The sequence below is a fragment of the Sardina pilchardus genome, chromosome 20 (assembly GCF_963854185.1).
Source record: "Sardina pilchardus chromosome 20, fSarPil1.1, whole genome shotgun sequence".
Lineage (NCBI taxonomy): Eukaryota > Metazoa > Chordata > Actinopteri > Clupeiformes > Clupeidae > Sardina > Sardina pilchardus.
In genome coordinates this window covers 13,366,368-13,381,145 of record NC_085013.1, presented here as the reverse complement: position 1 = coordinate 13,381,145, position 14,778 = coordinate 13,366,368, and the positions used below count along the sequence as shown (strand labels likewise).

The following is a 14,778-nucleotide window of genomic DNA, read 5'->3' as shown; positions in this document are numbered from 1 at the left end:
TTTTTGTGTGTTAGTGGAGATTTTTTCAACATCATTTACTGGAGATTGCTTTTTTAGCTGGTTGCTCCATGTCTCTGTCTGAGGCTGACTCTCACACAGCCTTGCTTGGTGTCGCCTGCACTGCTCAAGATGGAAACTCTCGTGAGCTGGAAATGAGTCATCGGCCATCGGTGTAGGTACATCTCTACACAAGGCATCACAGAAATCCTCACTGCTTTCAGAACAAATCAAGCTCTCCTCTCCTAAAGCCCATTTAACAGTAGCAGAATGATGGTGATGTCTAATTACCTAACTGGCTACCTGGTCCTGGTGCAGTATTTCCACAGTATGGGACAGGAAATGAGGGTACAAGCCAACCATGGACCTATGCTCTGCAGCTTGGAAGGGCCTTCAGGGCTGCAGCTGGTTGATTGTGACTTGGAGGAACTGCAAACCAGGGGTTCAATTTCCAAAACCATGACTGTGCGGAGGCTATTATTTAAAGTAACTGGTAAGGTCATCCTTGAGCACTGAAAGTATAAATGTTGGGAAAGCTGACTCTGTTAGCGAGTTTTGGAAATTGTCTTTTGGTGAGAAAAGTTCAACTTCTGGTGGAAAAACGCCTTACGTCATGCTGTCTTTTTTACAACTGACCAATCACAAGCGGATTAACAAGACCTGTCGTTTCCCATGACAACAGGTAAAAAATGGAGAAGGTGACAGAACATCGGTCGAGACACTCGTTTTAGGACTAGTTCTAGGTGTCTGAGCTTTTGGGAAATGTTTGACATGACTTCACAACTTGCCATAACATACTAAAAGCAAGTCAACCCCATGTTTTTATTTTGCGATATTTTGTGTCCACACGGACGTTAGTCACTTTGCCTATCGCAATAAAAAACGCTTCCGGCTGCTTTTAGAATAAAAACGCTGGCAGATTTTTTTTCAAGATGAAACGGTCTGCACAACTTCTTTTGTCAGAAAAAGACCCTAAGTCTGAACGTACCCTAAGGTGGGTTAGGCAGAGACGATCTTGAAGATGGATGGAATTATTATTTGTTCAAGTGTAATGTAGCCTTGGTTGTGAAGGTTGGCTTTAGTGGTTTAGAATATATATATTCATTCTAGGCCCTTATATCAGCCATTTATTTAAAACTTGATGTCATATAGTCACAAATGTAGTCATCTTGGACTCTTGTGAAATTGGCAGTGTTGGGATAATCTCCCTGTAAATTTGTTTAGCACGTTTCATACTGACAGTTTGCCTATCATTTGTTGCGTGTGTGTTTGTTTGTTTGGGGGATAGAGTATGATCTGGTGTACAGATCCCCTAGATTATTGGTAATCTTATTATCTTAGCCAAATTGTGATTAGCTCACACATTTCATTCCTAGACCGTCTGTAGATTGTTTTGAAAAAAAAGTCTGTGTTAACGTAGGCTATTCTTTGTGTCATGAATATTGGTGTTGCGTCCCTGCTCCCCAGCTGTGAACATGGTGCAGAATAGCTAGTTTTATGCCTGAAGTACTTGCCTTCTCCCCTTTTGTGCCTTTAAAGATATGTCCTTTTTCCCTCATCCCCCACAAAAAGAAATGTTTGTTTCTAAAGTTAAGGACCCCACTGGAGCCTGACGGGCCTCCCCTGGATGGGTGAAGGAGAGAATGGAGGAGAGGAGCAGCACATCCCGCTCTCCCACTCCACACCCCCTTGCCCATTTCTTTTGAGATGCTAATGACCAGGGGAGGTTTCTCTAGCCTTAGCTTGCAGAGCGTGTCTCTCCGGCTACATGCTCCACTGCTTGGACATTGTGAGAGCACAAAACTCCGGGCTCCGGGATCCAGTAACGTGAAATTTCACCAGAGAAGCAGCCATTGTGTGTGTAGAAGGTAGGGACGGGGAGGGTGGTGTAGTGAGAGGGTCCAGGAGGAGGGGTTGACTTGGCGAGAACTCAGCACTCAAGCCACATCCTACTGCCACTCATCCCACCAAACACTGTGCAAGGTCCAGCAGCAGCCATGTCTCCTCAGGTTTCCTGCACCCCAGTGTAGCAGCTAAGGAAACTAAGCTAATGTAGCCATACTCAAGCCCCTGGAGCACATGAATCCTGAAAGGGCAACTGGATGGTGCTTATATCTTGTAGATACAGCGAGACAGCAGGCAGTTGTTGGCTGGTGCATTGTCATCATCTCGGTTGTTTGCACTCTGAGTAAAGGTGTAAATGCCTTTTTCCTGTGTCCAACAGGACAGTAAGGGTTAAGCATCATTGACTCTGCATCGGTCCAATGAAATATTTGTGTGTCCCCCCCCCTATCCTTTTTGTGTTATATTTTGGCAAGACTGGCAACTTCCACTGAACTGTTTTTGGCAGTGAACATGAATGACAACAGCCCACACTCTCCACCCCCCAAACACACTCTCTTGCACACACACACACACACACACACATCTACCACTCCTTTGTTTTCATCTGTCCCTCCCCTTCGGAAATGAAGTCAGTCTTCCAGCAGACTAACTTAGGATAATTTGACATGGGGGAGGGGGGAGGGGATGCCGGGGGGGCTTTGGTCCCTCCTCCCCTCCGGGCCCTGACCCTCAGCTTTCCCAACCAGCTGATCCTGCTTCCGGCCTGTAGCTGTGTGACCACTGGACTGTGCTCTCTCAGTGAGGAGCGGGGGCCACGGCTCCCAAACCTTTTGTCTCCTACGAAATTCATTCTTTCCTGGGATGAATTTAAAGCAGGAAAGCATTTACCATTTCCCAGGATGCAAGATCTTTTAAGCAAGGAAGAAGCAAGAAGATATTATAGTTTACAGTCATATAGGCCCTTGCATTTAATCAGTAGGTTTTTACAGAGCAGATTGCAAAGCAAAAAAAAACAAGAAATGTGTGGGTATATGACATGAGTGTCCTCAGAGGCCATGACCTTGGGACTAGTAGATGGAGTAGATGCAGCCCACTCTCGCCTTCAGGCTGCAAGGTACCACAGATGGTGGCAGATCAGTTAAAGAGGGGATCTCAGTTTGCCAAAATGGAAAACAAGGGCCGTAATGGAGGGTAGGTGTGACACGCTGGTTATTTTTGGTGCCTCGGCTTCATTTCTTTAATGTGGAAGAAACCGGGTTTAGACATTGTCATGGTGACTTGGATGCAAAGAGACCGAAACCCCCGTGTGTGTGACGTCGGCGCGCGAGCATCCCACCGCTCCCTAATCTGTCAGCTTGCGGTCTTGTCCGTGTCGAGCCACCAGCGAGGCCACAGATGCTCACGTGTGTGCTTGGAAATCGGGCTATTTTAAGGCACAAGAAGCGACCGTCCCACCATGATGATTTGATAAACCTCCAGTCTGACGTCAAAGATAGTGGATGCCAAAACCAGGAAGCGCACAATATGGAGACTCAGTTGGAGTCACAGGATTGTCGTTTCCCCCCCCCTCCCCTAATGTGTTTGCGTCAGCAACACAAGGGCATATAGAGAATGGTAAAGTAGGGGAACCCTTTGATGTACTTCTGTCTTTTTTTGTGATTGGATGCTTAGCTGTGAGTGTGTGTGTGTGTGTGTGTGTGTGTGTGTGTGTCTGTCTATGCACATATCTACATGCGCATGTTTTAAAGCAGCCAGGTCATGGTCATTGTGCCTTGGTCATGGCTGAGCAGCACCTCGGCCGCTCCCCTGCTGTGTGACTGACAGCTTCTCTTGTTAGACTGGCCGTATGTGGTGTGTTTTCTTTTTTTTTCTGGTGGGGAGGGGAGTGTTTCTGTTCGCTGGTGTGTGGAGACCCAGCCAAGCCTTACCTTCGAGGCTGCCGGCGCCCTCTCTCCCGCCCTGTTCTCATGTCTCTGTGACTTCAGGCACGTCGGTCAGAAACTGCAGGCGTGAGAGGTCTCGAGGAGGAAGTGACCCCTCCCCCCTCCCTCAGCCCTTCTCCCCTGAGGTGAACTTCTCTCTGCAAGAGGGATATGAGAGTGGATCTTTTGCTTACTAAACAAGAAAAGTGTCCCAAAGCAAAAAAAAAGGCCTGACTTTTTTTTTTTTTTTTTTTTTTTATAAATCTGTCCTTCTTTTTCCACCGTTCCCACAGTGGAGCATAACAATGAGTCACAAGAGAGTGTGGGCAATTGATCATGCAGACGTCCACAATCAACTTTTCAGACAAGATTTTAGGTCTTCCTAATGTATTCAAGCGTCACATAAACATGAAGTGGACATGGTGTGTTGACAAACCAACAGAATGATGTCGGTCATAGGCTGAGGAGCTGGTGCCAGAACAAAACTTGATGTCCGTAGTATGGCAGTGGTTTGGCCATAGTCATATATTTCTCTAAGGAAATGTATCTGTGAAAATGTTGACACTTTTGGAAGTAATATGACAAATCTCTTCGACCACCTGAGAATGAGGAATGTGAAGGAACATGCTGTTGGCTCCAGAAGAGGCTTAGCACATTTCAAAATGAATTTAAACAATGATGCACATCGTTTTTATTTAGCTGCTCTGATCCACTCTCAGTCTAACTAAGATATGTGAAACATTGGAAATGGTTTTCTGGTGTAACCTGTGGACAACGTGGAATTAAAGACACTGTCTGTTAGACACACTTATGTTGTGTCAAAATAGATGATCTGTTTGCAACTTGAAGTTGAGACTGAAACCGTTTAAATGGATGTATATATTTCTTTGTATTTTCAGTTCTGAAAGTGTCAGAACAAGAGTCTTAGTTCAAGCTAACCCTATCCACACACCACTCTCATTTTTTTTGTTGTCGTTGGGGTATTTTAAGGCTGTGTGACCCTGTTTGACTTTGGCGGCCAGAACAACTGCCCTGTTTTTATTAACCAGGCCATTGATCTTGAGCGGAAGGTTGGTAAACAGTCACCAGACAAGTAGCAGTTTTTATAGGACAGGAATAAGAGCAAGGCGGATAAGCAAGGTTAATTTCTAACCGATCGGAACCACGTCCCTGTGCCGCTGTGCTGATGTTACATAAAAGCTAGTTTGTTTCATTCGCATTAGTTTCTCACATGGTTGAGCACACTATTGGAAACTAGCCTCTGAGTTATTGACCTCCCTAATTAGTGCTCCTCTGACCGGTTTGGCCACGGAGGGGGGAGAACGAGTGCATCCTGCTGTCACCATCAATTTTCTACAAGATAAAAAAAAGCAGCTGATGTAACATTAGTTTTGCGTTGCATAGGATGTCTTCAGAGGTCAAATTCCCCCTGCCCCACCTTCCTTAATGTGTCACTAGGGGACCTGTAAAAGGCTGCTGGCTGTGAACTTTGACCATTTCCAGTGGCACACGAGTGAAATTCTCCGCTCAGTCATACAGCAGCGTAGCACCATGCGGGCGAATCAGGCTTACCGCAGCACTAAAAAGTATTTGGTATAAAACTAGCCAGGCAACTATCTAAAAGGTATGCAAAACCATGCAAACACCAACAACCGGACAGATAAAGGCTTGTTAGCATACTAATGAGTCTATTTTGGCAATTCTGACATCGGGCTGTGAAAAATGTTCTCACATTTTCACTGGGCTGCCGACCACAGAACTACATAGTGCACATCCTCAGCAGCTGGTGGGAACGACTGGTGTGTCTTTCACATGGCCGTATATCAAAATATGTTTGTTTATGATGCCAAAACTAGTTGCTTAGGACCTCTGCATACCATTGCTTAATGCATAAATTAAAAATGTTACATAACCAGAAAATGTTTGTACGTTGTGTTGAACACCGTAGATGCAGGCCTAAATTGTGTGGGGTTTATGTTTCCCTCTGGAAACTGTATTGTGTTCATAAAGAATTTAGAGTTATCAATCCCTCCTACGGTCAGGTGCACCTGTATACATTTGCATGTAGTTGTGTGTGCTATGTTATTTATATATGTTTTCGTCCTTCTCCCCGCAGTGACAGTTACGCACGTGTGAGAGCAGTGGTGATGACACGGGACGACGGAGGGTGGCTCCCCCTGGGGGGTGGAGGCTTGAGCTGCGTCACTGTCCACAGAGTCAGTCGGCCCGACGACAGCAGCAGCAGCGGCAATGGGAGTACTGGTGGAAATGGCGGTGGCGGTGGGGCCGACTTCCTTATCCAGGGGGAGCGGCTCAAAGACAAATTGGTAAGCTGCGCCGAGTCGTGCCTTTCAGCTTTCACATTTACCTCAGCACGCTGTCCCACGTGACGTACCTCACACACGCAGGCACCACTCCAGAGCTACACACACACACGTGCCAACACACACACACGTGCCAACACACGCATGCTTATTAAACATGATACACTGCCACACGTTTACCCAGGAGGTCAATGGAGAGTGTGCTTGCTGGGTGGGGAGTTGCACAGCCATAAGGGTGACGCTCTGGCGTCATATCCTCAAGCCCCGGAGGAAGTGAGCATTTGGCTGTCTTCCACAGCACAGGTACCGGAGCACTGCTGCCAGGTCCTGGGTAAACTAGCGTGATCTCATCAAACAAACGAGACTCTCTGTGTGAGAGAGAGAAAGTGTTTGTGTATGGTATGGTGTATTTGTGTGCTTGCTTGCATTTATGTGTGTGTGTGTGGGGTTGAGGACTGCTCGTGTTGAACGCATGAGGTGGATCCAGGCCTGGATTACATTTACCCGGTAGTAGCTGTTTCTTTACGCTCACAAGCCCCCGATAGAGCTCACTGTGTTTCTGTTCTGCACGGCTCACGGGGGAGTCCAAAAGGGATGATTCACTGCCTCATCCCTGCTTCTGCCGCAGTATTTAAGTGTTGTGGAGCTGCAGAAGAGGACACAGGAAATGTATTGTAACCCTTTACAAACATAGCCCAGCGTATGTTCCCTTCCCAGCTAGTTTGTAGCTAGACGCTGTGCAGTCGTCACACAACAAGGGCCAAGGAGGAAGGAAGGGCGGGCCGGGCGTGAGCACTAGTGGTGGATGCACCTTATTTTTCCGAGCCCGAGGTTATTCAGGAGGTGTCTTGCTGCAAACCAGCTCGAAGAGAATGTGCTCAGATGACTACGATCATTTTCTCCTTTAGAAAGGCCTCCATTTTTTTTGCTGAAAGAACCACACACACACACACACACACACACACACACACACACACACACACACACACACACACACACACACACACACACACACACACACACACACACACACACACACACACACACACACACGGCCATAGATTAGAGGATGCAGTGTGAAAGAGCGGAGAGAATGAGCAAAAATAATGGCAGAAACCAAAGGCAAAGACGTGCCAAAAAAAGGAGACCAGCAAGAACAGACTTGAATATGCAAAGAACAGACCCCGACTCAAGGACTTAGACGGCGCAAGAGAGGGACAGAGCGAGCGAGAGCTGATGACAACAGTGTCGGAGGGGCGATCTGCCTACACGTGTGTAACGATGCGGTACAGGGTGTACTGATGAGTCAGCTGGTGCCGAATATAGCCTCCCAGTGTGCCTGCACTCACTTAATATTCCCATGTTAAGGACTCGAGCTTAATTGGCTACACAATTACTACATGTCAAATAGCTTTAAATGGGAAATGGGGGGAGAGTGTGAGTGCTGGGGGGCGGGGGGGGGGGGGCATCACAGATTGGAGCACCAAGCGATGCAGCCATAACGGGTATTGAAATAAGGATGTAAAATGAAGGGGGGAAAAAGAGAGAATGATCATCTGAGCTGTGGCTACTTGTGATTTCTGAGTGATGGTGTGGCAGCATGGGAGAGTCCTTGCTGGTCCTGTGCTTCCAGTACCCTTCCAGTACAAGTGTGGGTCCATTGGCCATCAGTCATCTCGGTGAGCCCCCCCCCCCCCCCCTTCATACTAGTGCTAAACACAGCGGCTATGGACACTCAGCTGGAATCCCATTCAGCTACAGTCTCTCCATCTGTCTTTTCCATTGCTTCTCTCTCTCCCTCTTTTACACACACACACACACACACACACGCACACACACATATACACACACACACACACACACACACACACGCGCGCACACATACATTATTTACGCACACCCTCCAAAGCACACCATGTCTAGTTCACCCCAGTCAAGGTTTCTGCTGTTGTGTTTCCACCCCTCTCTCTTTCTCTTCCTCATTTTGCGCCGTGGCTCTCCCCGCCTGGTGGAATGCGGTGTAGAGTGTCGTCCTCGTACGCTGTAACGGGGATACTTCCTCCTCTGCTGCGCCTGTGCTCACCTGACTCTCCCTGGCTCCGCTCAGTCTCGCCCTCACAATCAGGCCGCCTGGCAGATCTACCCCCCCCCCCACGCCGCCCACCCCACCCCCACCCGCAACCTACCCAGCCTCGCCCCACACACCCCGGCCCTGTGCGCGACTGAGTAAACATAGGGCTCAACTCTCACCCAGCCACACATAGGCTACATATGCACACACACACACACACACACACACACACACACACACACTCCACAAACACTAGTGCAAATGGTCATCTAGCCATTAGCGTGCACGGGCACCTGCCCCTGTTGGCAGTACCCAGCTCACCTGCACAGTTAGCCTTAGACGGCGACGCAGATTAGCATGGCGATTGTGTGTGTGTGTATGTGTGTGTGTGTGTGTGCACACCCAGAGGACTAACCAGCTCACATTACAAGCAGATTGGCCTAGCCCTTGCATTAGGGCATTTACTGGCCCTAATCCACTTACAGTCAGTTTATTTGAGGGGTTAGCCAACCTCCTGACACCTCCGGCTTTTGAAGTTGGAAATGCTCTGGAGGCCCTGTTTGAAAGCCACCCCCTCCAGGGCTTTGGGCTTAGTTGCTCCTTGTTTGGGTTTGAATTATGACAAATGCAAAAGTATGTTGTGCGTCAGTGTCAAAAAGGGAGGGAACTTTGCTTTGAATGACACATGCTTTACTCTGAGGAGAATGCCACACTGAGTTGTTTTGCTCTATTTGAGAATGCCACACACACACACACACACACACACACACACACACACACACACACACACACACATACATACACATTGAACTGCATACCGACACCACAGGCACATACACTCACACTCGCACACTAAGCCCCAAAGACTAATAGGCATCTCTGGTTTCATTTCATCTGCTCATAGGAAGGCCTGGAGCCAATTGAAAGGTCTTTATTAATAATGGGCTTTTGAACGCAGACTTTGACTGCTTTCATAGGCCCCATACCATTGCCTGAGACTTAACAATTAATATTCCTCAGTAGTGTGGCATATGGAGGACTTCAAAATGCCGGATCTACCAAAGAATTCTTTCTCATAAGTCCTTGTTTTAGAAAGTGTCAGTAACATTGCACAGGCTGCTGTTTTTTGTAACTGGGTAACATATTAATGAAATTATACCTTTACTGTAATCTGCAATGTGTCCGCCACATGTCTTGTGCATTCCATCTCCATTAACTGAGTGGAGGCTCTGATCATGAAAAGGCCCAAGTAATAAGCTTCATGTCCCTTTTTATGCTCAGATCGTGCTGGAGTGTTACATCAAGAGGGACTTGGTCTACAACAAAGTCACTCCCATCTTCCACCACTGGCGGATCGACAACAAGAAGTTTGGCCTGACCTTTCAGAGTCCAGCTGACGCACGGGCCTTCGACAGGGGAATACGTCGAGCCCTGGAGGACATTAAGCAAGGTGGGTCTTTACCTTGCTTAACTTCTAAGTAATGTTTCCTATGGTCTCTGGTGTTTACCAGGGACACAGTAATTCTGTCAAACCACACTAAACAACAACGTCCCAGGTTAGTCAAGCTTTTTAGTGGGATATGAAGGGTAATTGCTTGATTGGGGCCGCAATCTTCTAGAGACTACATCTTCTGCATATGCTAGATTGTGAGTGACCCTGTGGTCTATGAAATATCACCTCTTTAGACTGGCAAGAACAAAGAAAGTTCATTCCCAGAAGTCATAGAAAGCCTCAGTTTCAAAGTGTGTTCAAAGTGTGGGGGATCTTTTTGCGGGTAGTTACAAATATCAAACTGGTTAAATGTTTAGGATGGCGAAAAATATAACCTTGTCAGTTGTTTAACGGCACCAATGCAGGCTCTTGGATGTTTCAAGAATTTCAATTTGGCTTGTTGTACTTGTCTGTCTGTCCCATCTGACATCATGTAGGTAATCATTTTGAGACCTATTATGACACTGTGCCTTGTAAAGCTCTGATTGGACATTAGCATATGTCTCTTTCATATATCTCTCAAGTGAATCAGCGTTAGCAACTCCTGCTTAAGGGCACACCTGTCCATCAATCTGTATGTTCTGCCATTGTTGCTATGGTTATTGGAGGCTGATGTTTACTTTCTAAATAACATGCCTTTTCTGGGCAGAATATCTGCAACCTGCAACAGTAACTTTCAGTCTTTCAGAAACTGTTCCTCATTAAATTACTTTGGCGATGGCTTTGCTTTCCATATTATAGCTTCACAACTGTATCACATTCTTTTCTGGCTCTTGGGAAAACTTCTACTGAGAGACGTGTCTGAAGTCATGATGTTATTTTCTTGCTCTCATTGGCTCTTTTGGGTTTGGTGGTGTAATGGTGCTTTAGAATATTTTTTGTTAGTTCAGTATCTTAACAATCTAATGGGGAAAAAAAGGGAACTCTAAATTGGTCTGCGGGCTGAACCTCTACAATTCTAAATTGACCAAGTGGCTGCAGAAAAAGGTCTTAATGACCAGGAGTTTGGGACCACTGGACTAGATCAGCATCTGTGATGTTGCCCATCAGCCGAATGATCAGCAGAAGAGCATGGAAAGGGAAACAGCATAACATGGGACTGTCAGGTGCTCACAACATTGAGAGTAGGAAAGTGAAACAGTGAGGCTAGTGGTTAGCATGGAAACAGCCTGTTCAGCAGACCCCCTGCACCACACCGACGTTGCACAACATCTGGCCAGGCCATGGTCTCCTCTCTACCATACTTTGGACCTGATGATGCTGCCCTTTTGTTTGAAATGGATATTACATCAGCTGGACATATGACGTTATATTACGACGTTTGTTTGGAGTTCAGACTCGTATACCACAAACAACCTATTTTTAGGAGTTATTTTCCTAGGTAGCTCCAAAATCTTAGTTTGTGTAATCTTCACTAGGAGGGATGTTTGAGTTTGAACGGCTTTTAGTTTTTTTAAAAAAAACATGTGCTGAGGAGGTTGTTTTGAAGTGAACATTTTATTCTCTGGACTTTGTCAATGTGGCGTTTCTGTTGTGATATTTTTTTTTTTCCCCCGAGGGCCAAGTCCGCTGAAGTGGCCACATTGGAGCGCCTCAGCAGAGAGCAGCAGGCCAGCCAGGCAACCAGTGTCCGTCTCTTGAGTAGTTAAGGCACGGGCGTGTTGTGTAATGCTGCCCGAGTGCGCGAGCGAGAGAGAGAGAGAGAGAGAGAGGGTGGGAGGGAGAGAGAGAGAGAGAGAGAGGGAGGGAGGGAGGGGGGGAGAGAGAAAGCGAGAGAGTGAGCAGGTTCCTCTGTATTCCTGTTGCATCGCACCGCTGCCCGGACCCGCAGTGTGTGTCAGCTATGCACGGCTCTGTTACCACGGCAACGGCGCACATGGCTCATCCAGAACAGTGGCTTGGCATTGGAGGAGTCGTGCTGCAGGGAGCCTGAAGCTGAAGCCTGCCTCTCTCTCTCTCTCTCTCTCTCTCTCTCTCTCTCTCTCTCTCTCTCTCTCTCTCTCTCCTCTCTACCCCTCCCTTTACTTCCCTCTCTCTCTCCTTCTCTCACTCATTTTCTCTCTCTCCTCTCTCTCTTCCTACTGCTTTTTGTCTTGCTCTGTCTCTTGGCCTCTCTCTCATTCTCGATCTTTCTTTCAGCCTTTCGTTCTTTCTCTCTTTTCTTTTGTCTGTCTGTCTCTCTTTTCTCTCCCCTCTCATTCACTACTTTCTCTGCCAATGCACAAGATCAAGTATATGGTCTAAAATTCGAGGCATATCTGTGCAGACAAACCACTAAGTGTTTTTTCCCTGATGTTTTTCTTTTTCTACCCAGCAAAATTCCCAATGACCCTCTCCCTGCCTCTTTTTTTTTATTTCATTGTCGCTAACAATACATTCAGTCAACATGGCCTAAACTCTGAACATGAAATGCTAAAATACAGGCAACTAGTTCTCTGTGCAGCCTGCTTGCAATGTTACTAAGAATGTTGGGATAGTTTTCCCCTCACTCACCCTCAGAGAGGAATGTGATGTAGATTGAAATGGTCGCAGTGTCACTGAGTCTCCAGAGTGAGTCACTTGAGCCGGCTCGCATTTAGGCTGATGGAATAATGGTCCCTCATAGTAGGCTCTTCCATGCTAATGTGGATAAATGTGTGTAGCTAAAGCCATGTCTAACTCATGTGCATATTTTCCTCCACAGGTTGTCCAGTGTACAGCGACTCAGACACTCCTGAAGATGGACTTCAAGTAAGGCTTTAGACTCTTATGGCTTTGTGTGTCTAGTAGTGTCTCGCTGCAGATGGAGACAATGAGAGAACTGTTTTTTATTTTTTTAAAGTTTAAACAGTTATCACAATTCATTCCATTTTACCTTGCTCTTGCCGAAATGGTTAAACAAGCATGGTCAATACATGGTCTTGTTAAATAAATCTGGGAACTGACTTTGTTGCAATCCTCCACGTCCCTGAAGTAAAACTTAACCATTGGTCTCTTTAGTAAGAGAAGTCTACACATCCCCTTGGCTTCTGTCCCATAGTGTGTGGGTTTTATTTTAATATGAAAATGATAAAAGATTTGCGGGTGATATTTGATACAGTGTGAGATTGTGCATGGCGCAGCACTTTAACCTGGTATCTTGTGAGTAAATGGGTTGCATTTTAGTTTCCCAGTGCTCTCAGACTGCAGTTGGACCATTGCATTGGCGCCACAGGCACATAGCCTCCCCTTGGCCTGCAGAGCACAAACACGCTGTTGTGAGCTGTTGTATCACAAACTAGTTGTCTGGCATCTGGTGTGTCCTGTTGAGGTCTTGAAATCCAAAACTTTTCGGGTAATCTAGTTGATTCAATAGCAATCTATGTTACAAATGCAATTGTAATGTATATAGGATATAGGGTAATAGATAGATTTTTTCTATCAAACAAATCGGGAGAGCTGCTGATTCCAATAGATTAAAATTCCTTGTAGAAATAGAGCCATTTGATTCGCTGAACACTGATGTTTGGGACCATCCATGTGAGATGTTCCGTTTGTTGCCACTTCTGATGTGATGCTCGGGCTCTGGAGGGAGGAGCTCAGGCTGACGCTTCAAAGAGAATGACATGATTGGACACATTCTGTTTTGTTTTGTTTGGTATAAGCATTATTACTGGATATTTGAAGCGTGCAATTACTGGCTATCATAAACCTTTGTCATATTATTATTTGTAAGCTCGTGAGGTTTAGTGTGATTGAGCTTTGACAGACATTGTCGACTGTATTTAAAAGATCGATTTCAATGTAGGGGGGAGGGACTAGGTCACCATCAAAAATGTTCACTATTTGTCATCTTTGCGCGAAATAGCAATCTTCTATCTGTTTTTGTCTTTCACCACAATTCTGTGCTAATGAAATTGCCATAATAGTTCAGGTTTTTAGCATATATATATCAAATGTGAGGAATACACATGTGTTGACGCAATGTGTTGACCCTTGGCATTTGGACAAGACCTGTTTGGAAATAAACACTCTATAATTTAGAATTCCTGATCTGTGTATAGTAATTCTAGCTTGGATTTGATGTACTTCCCAATGAGCAGCGTTTATGTAACAAAGATGGAAGCAGCGTACTAAATAGATGAATGTGTTCCAGAAAATGTGAATGCAAAGGGGGTGTTGGTTAGTTAGTAGCAGCAGCGGTAGCCACCCCCCTCTTCCTGCTCGCTTCATTCACAGAGCTCGGAGAGACATCGCTGGGAAAAGCTGCTCCTGCGGAGATCACCTGAGATCAATGATACAGGAAGCCCAGTGGCTCGACTGTTGCTAGGCGGCAGAAGAGCAGGCAGGGGGAGGCAGCGGCAGCGAAGCTGCCGAGAGTGTCGCCATGGTGACATGGCATCAGACTGCACGCAGGGTTGCAGGCCTGGGAACGGACGAAACACTTAGTCACCGAAGCGCTGCAGTGTTTCAGAGCGAAAGGCGCACACAGGCAGACCACGAAACGACACAAGCACCAGCTGGCACCAAGCCAGAGCCCTTTTCTCGAAATTCGACCGTAAACTAATTAGAATGGCTTTCTTTTTTTACCTTGCCCTCTAGAAGCGTGAAGGTGTGTGGTTTCCTAGTTCCTCTTTCTCATTTCTGATCATCAGATTTTAATAGATCATGGTATATGAAACATGTATCATGAAAAATGTTTTTCCTGAAGATTGTGACTTGTGTTTTGTTTTTTTGTTTTTTGTTTTTTTCCACATCACTTGGCATACTGAAAGGGTCGGCAGCTTCATAGTCATATTGTCTTAGTCACTGGGAGAGACTTGTGTAATCTGATTTGACCCAGGCCTTGGTATGGTACGCGTTTTCACAGCTCACAGACGTTAGTGCCCTGGCATCTGGAACCGTGGCCTTACCACCCCCTCCAACATGCAAACTCGTACACACACACACACACACACACACGCTCGCACACACATCGTCTCACAGTCCAGCTGCAGCTCTGGAGCAGCAAAGGCTCAGATAACTCTTCACCCACCCTCCACCCACCCACGCTCACTCACACACACACACACACACACACACACACACACACACACACACACACACACACAACACCACCACACACACGTGCACACACTCACACACACACACCAACACCAACACCCACAT

At 46.4% G+C, this 14,778-nt stretch overlaps 1 protein-coding gene across 1 annotated transcript in view; it reads left to right on the top strand.

Moving 5' to 3' along the window:
- The window catches only part of spred1 (sprouty related EVH1 domain containing 1), a 31,739-nt gene that overhangs the window by 7,500 nt on the left and 9,461 nt on the right, over positions 1–14,778 (top strand). The window contains exons 2-4 of the mRNA XM_062522938.1: positions 5,881–6,091; positions 9,441–9,609; positions 12,335–12,381. Coding sequence (XP_062378922.1) covers positions 5,881–6,091; positions 9,441–9,609; positions 12,335–12,381 — 427 coding nt within the window. The remainder of the gene's footprint in view (positions 1–5,880; positions 6,092–9,440; positions 9,610–12,334; positions 12,382–14,778) is intronic.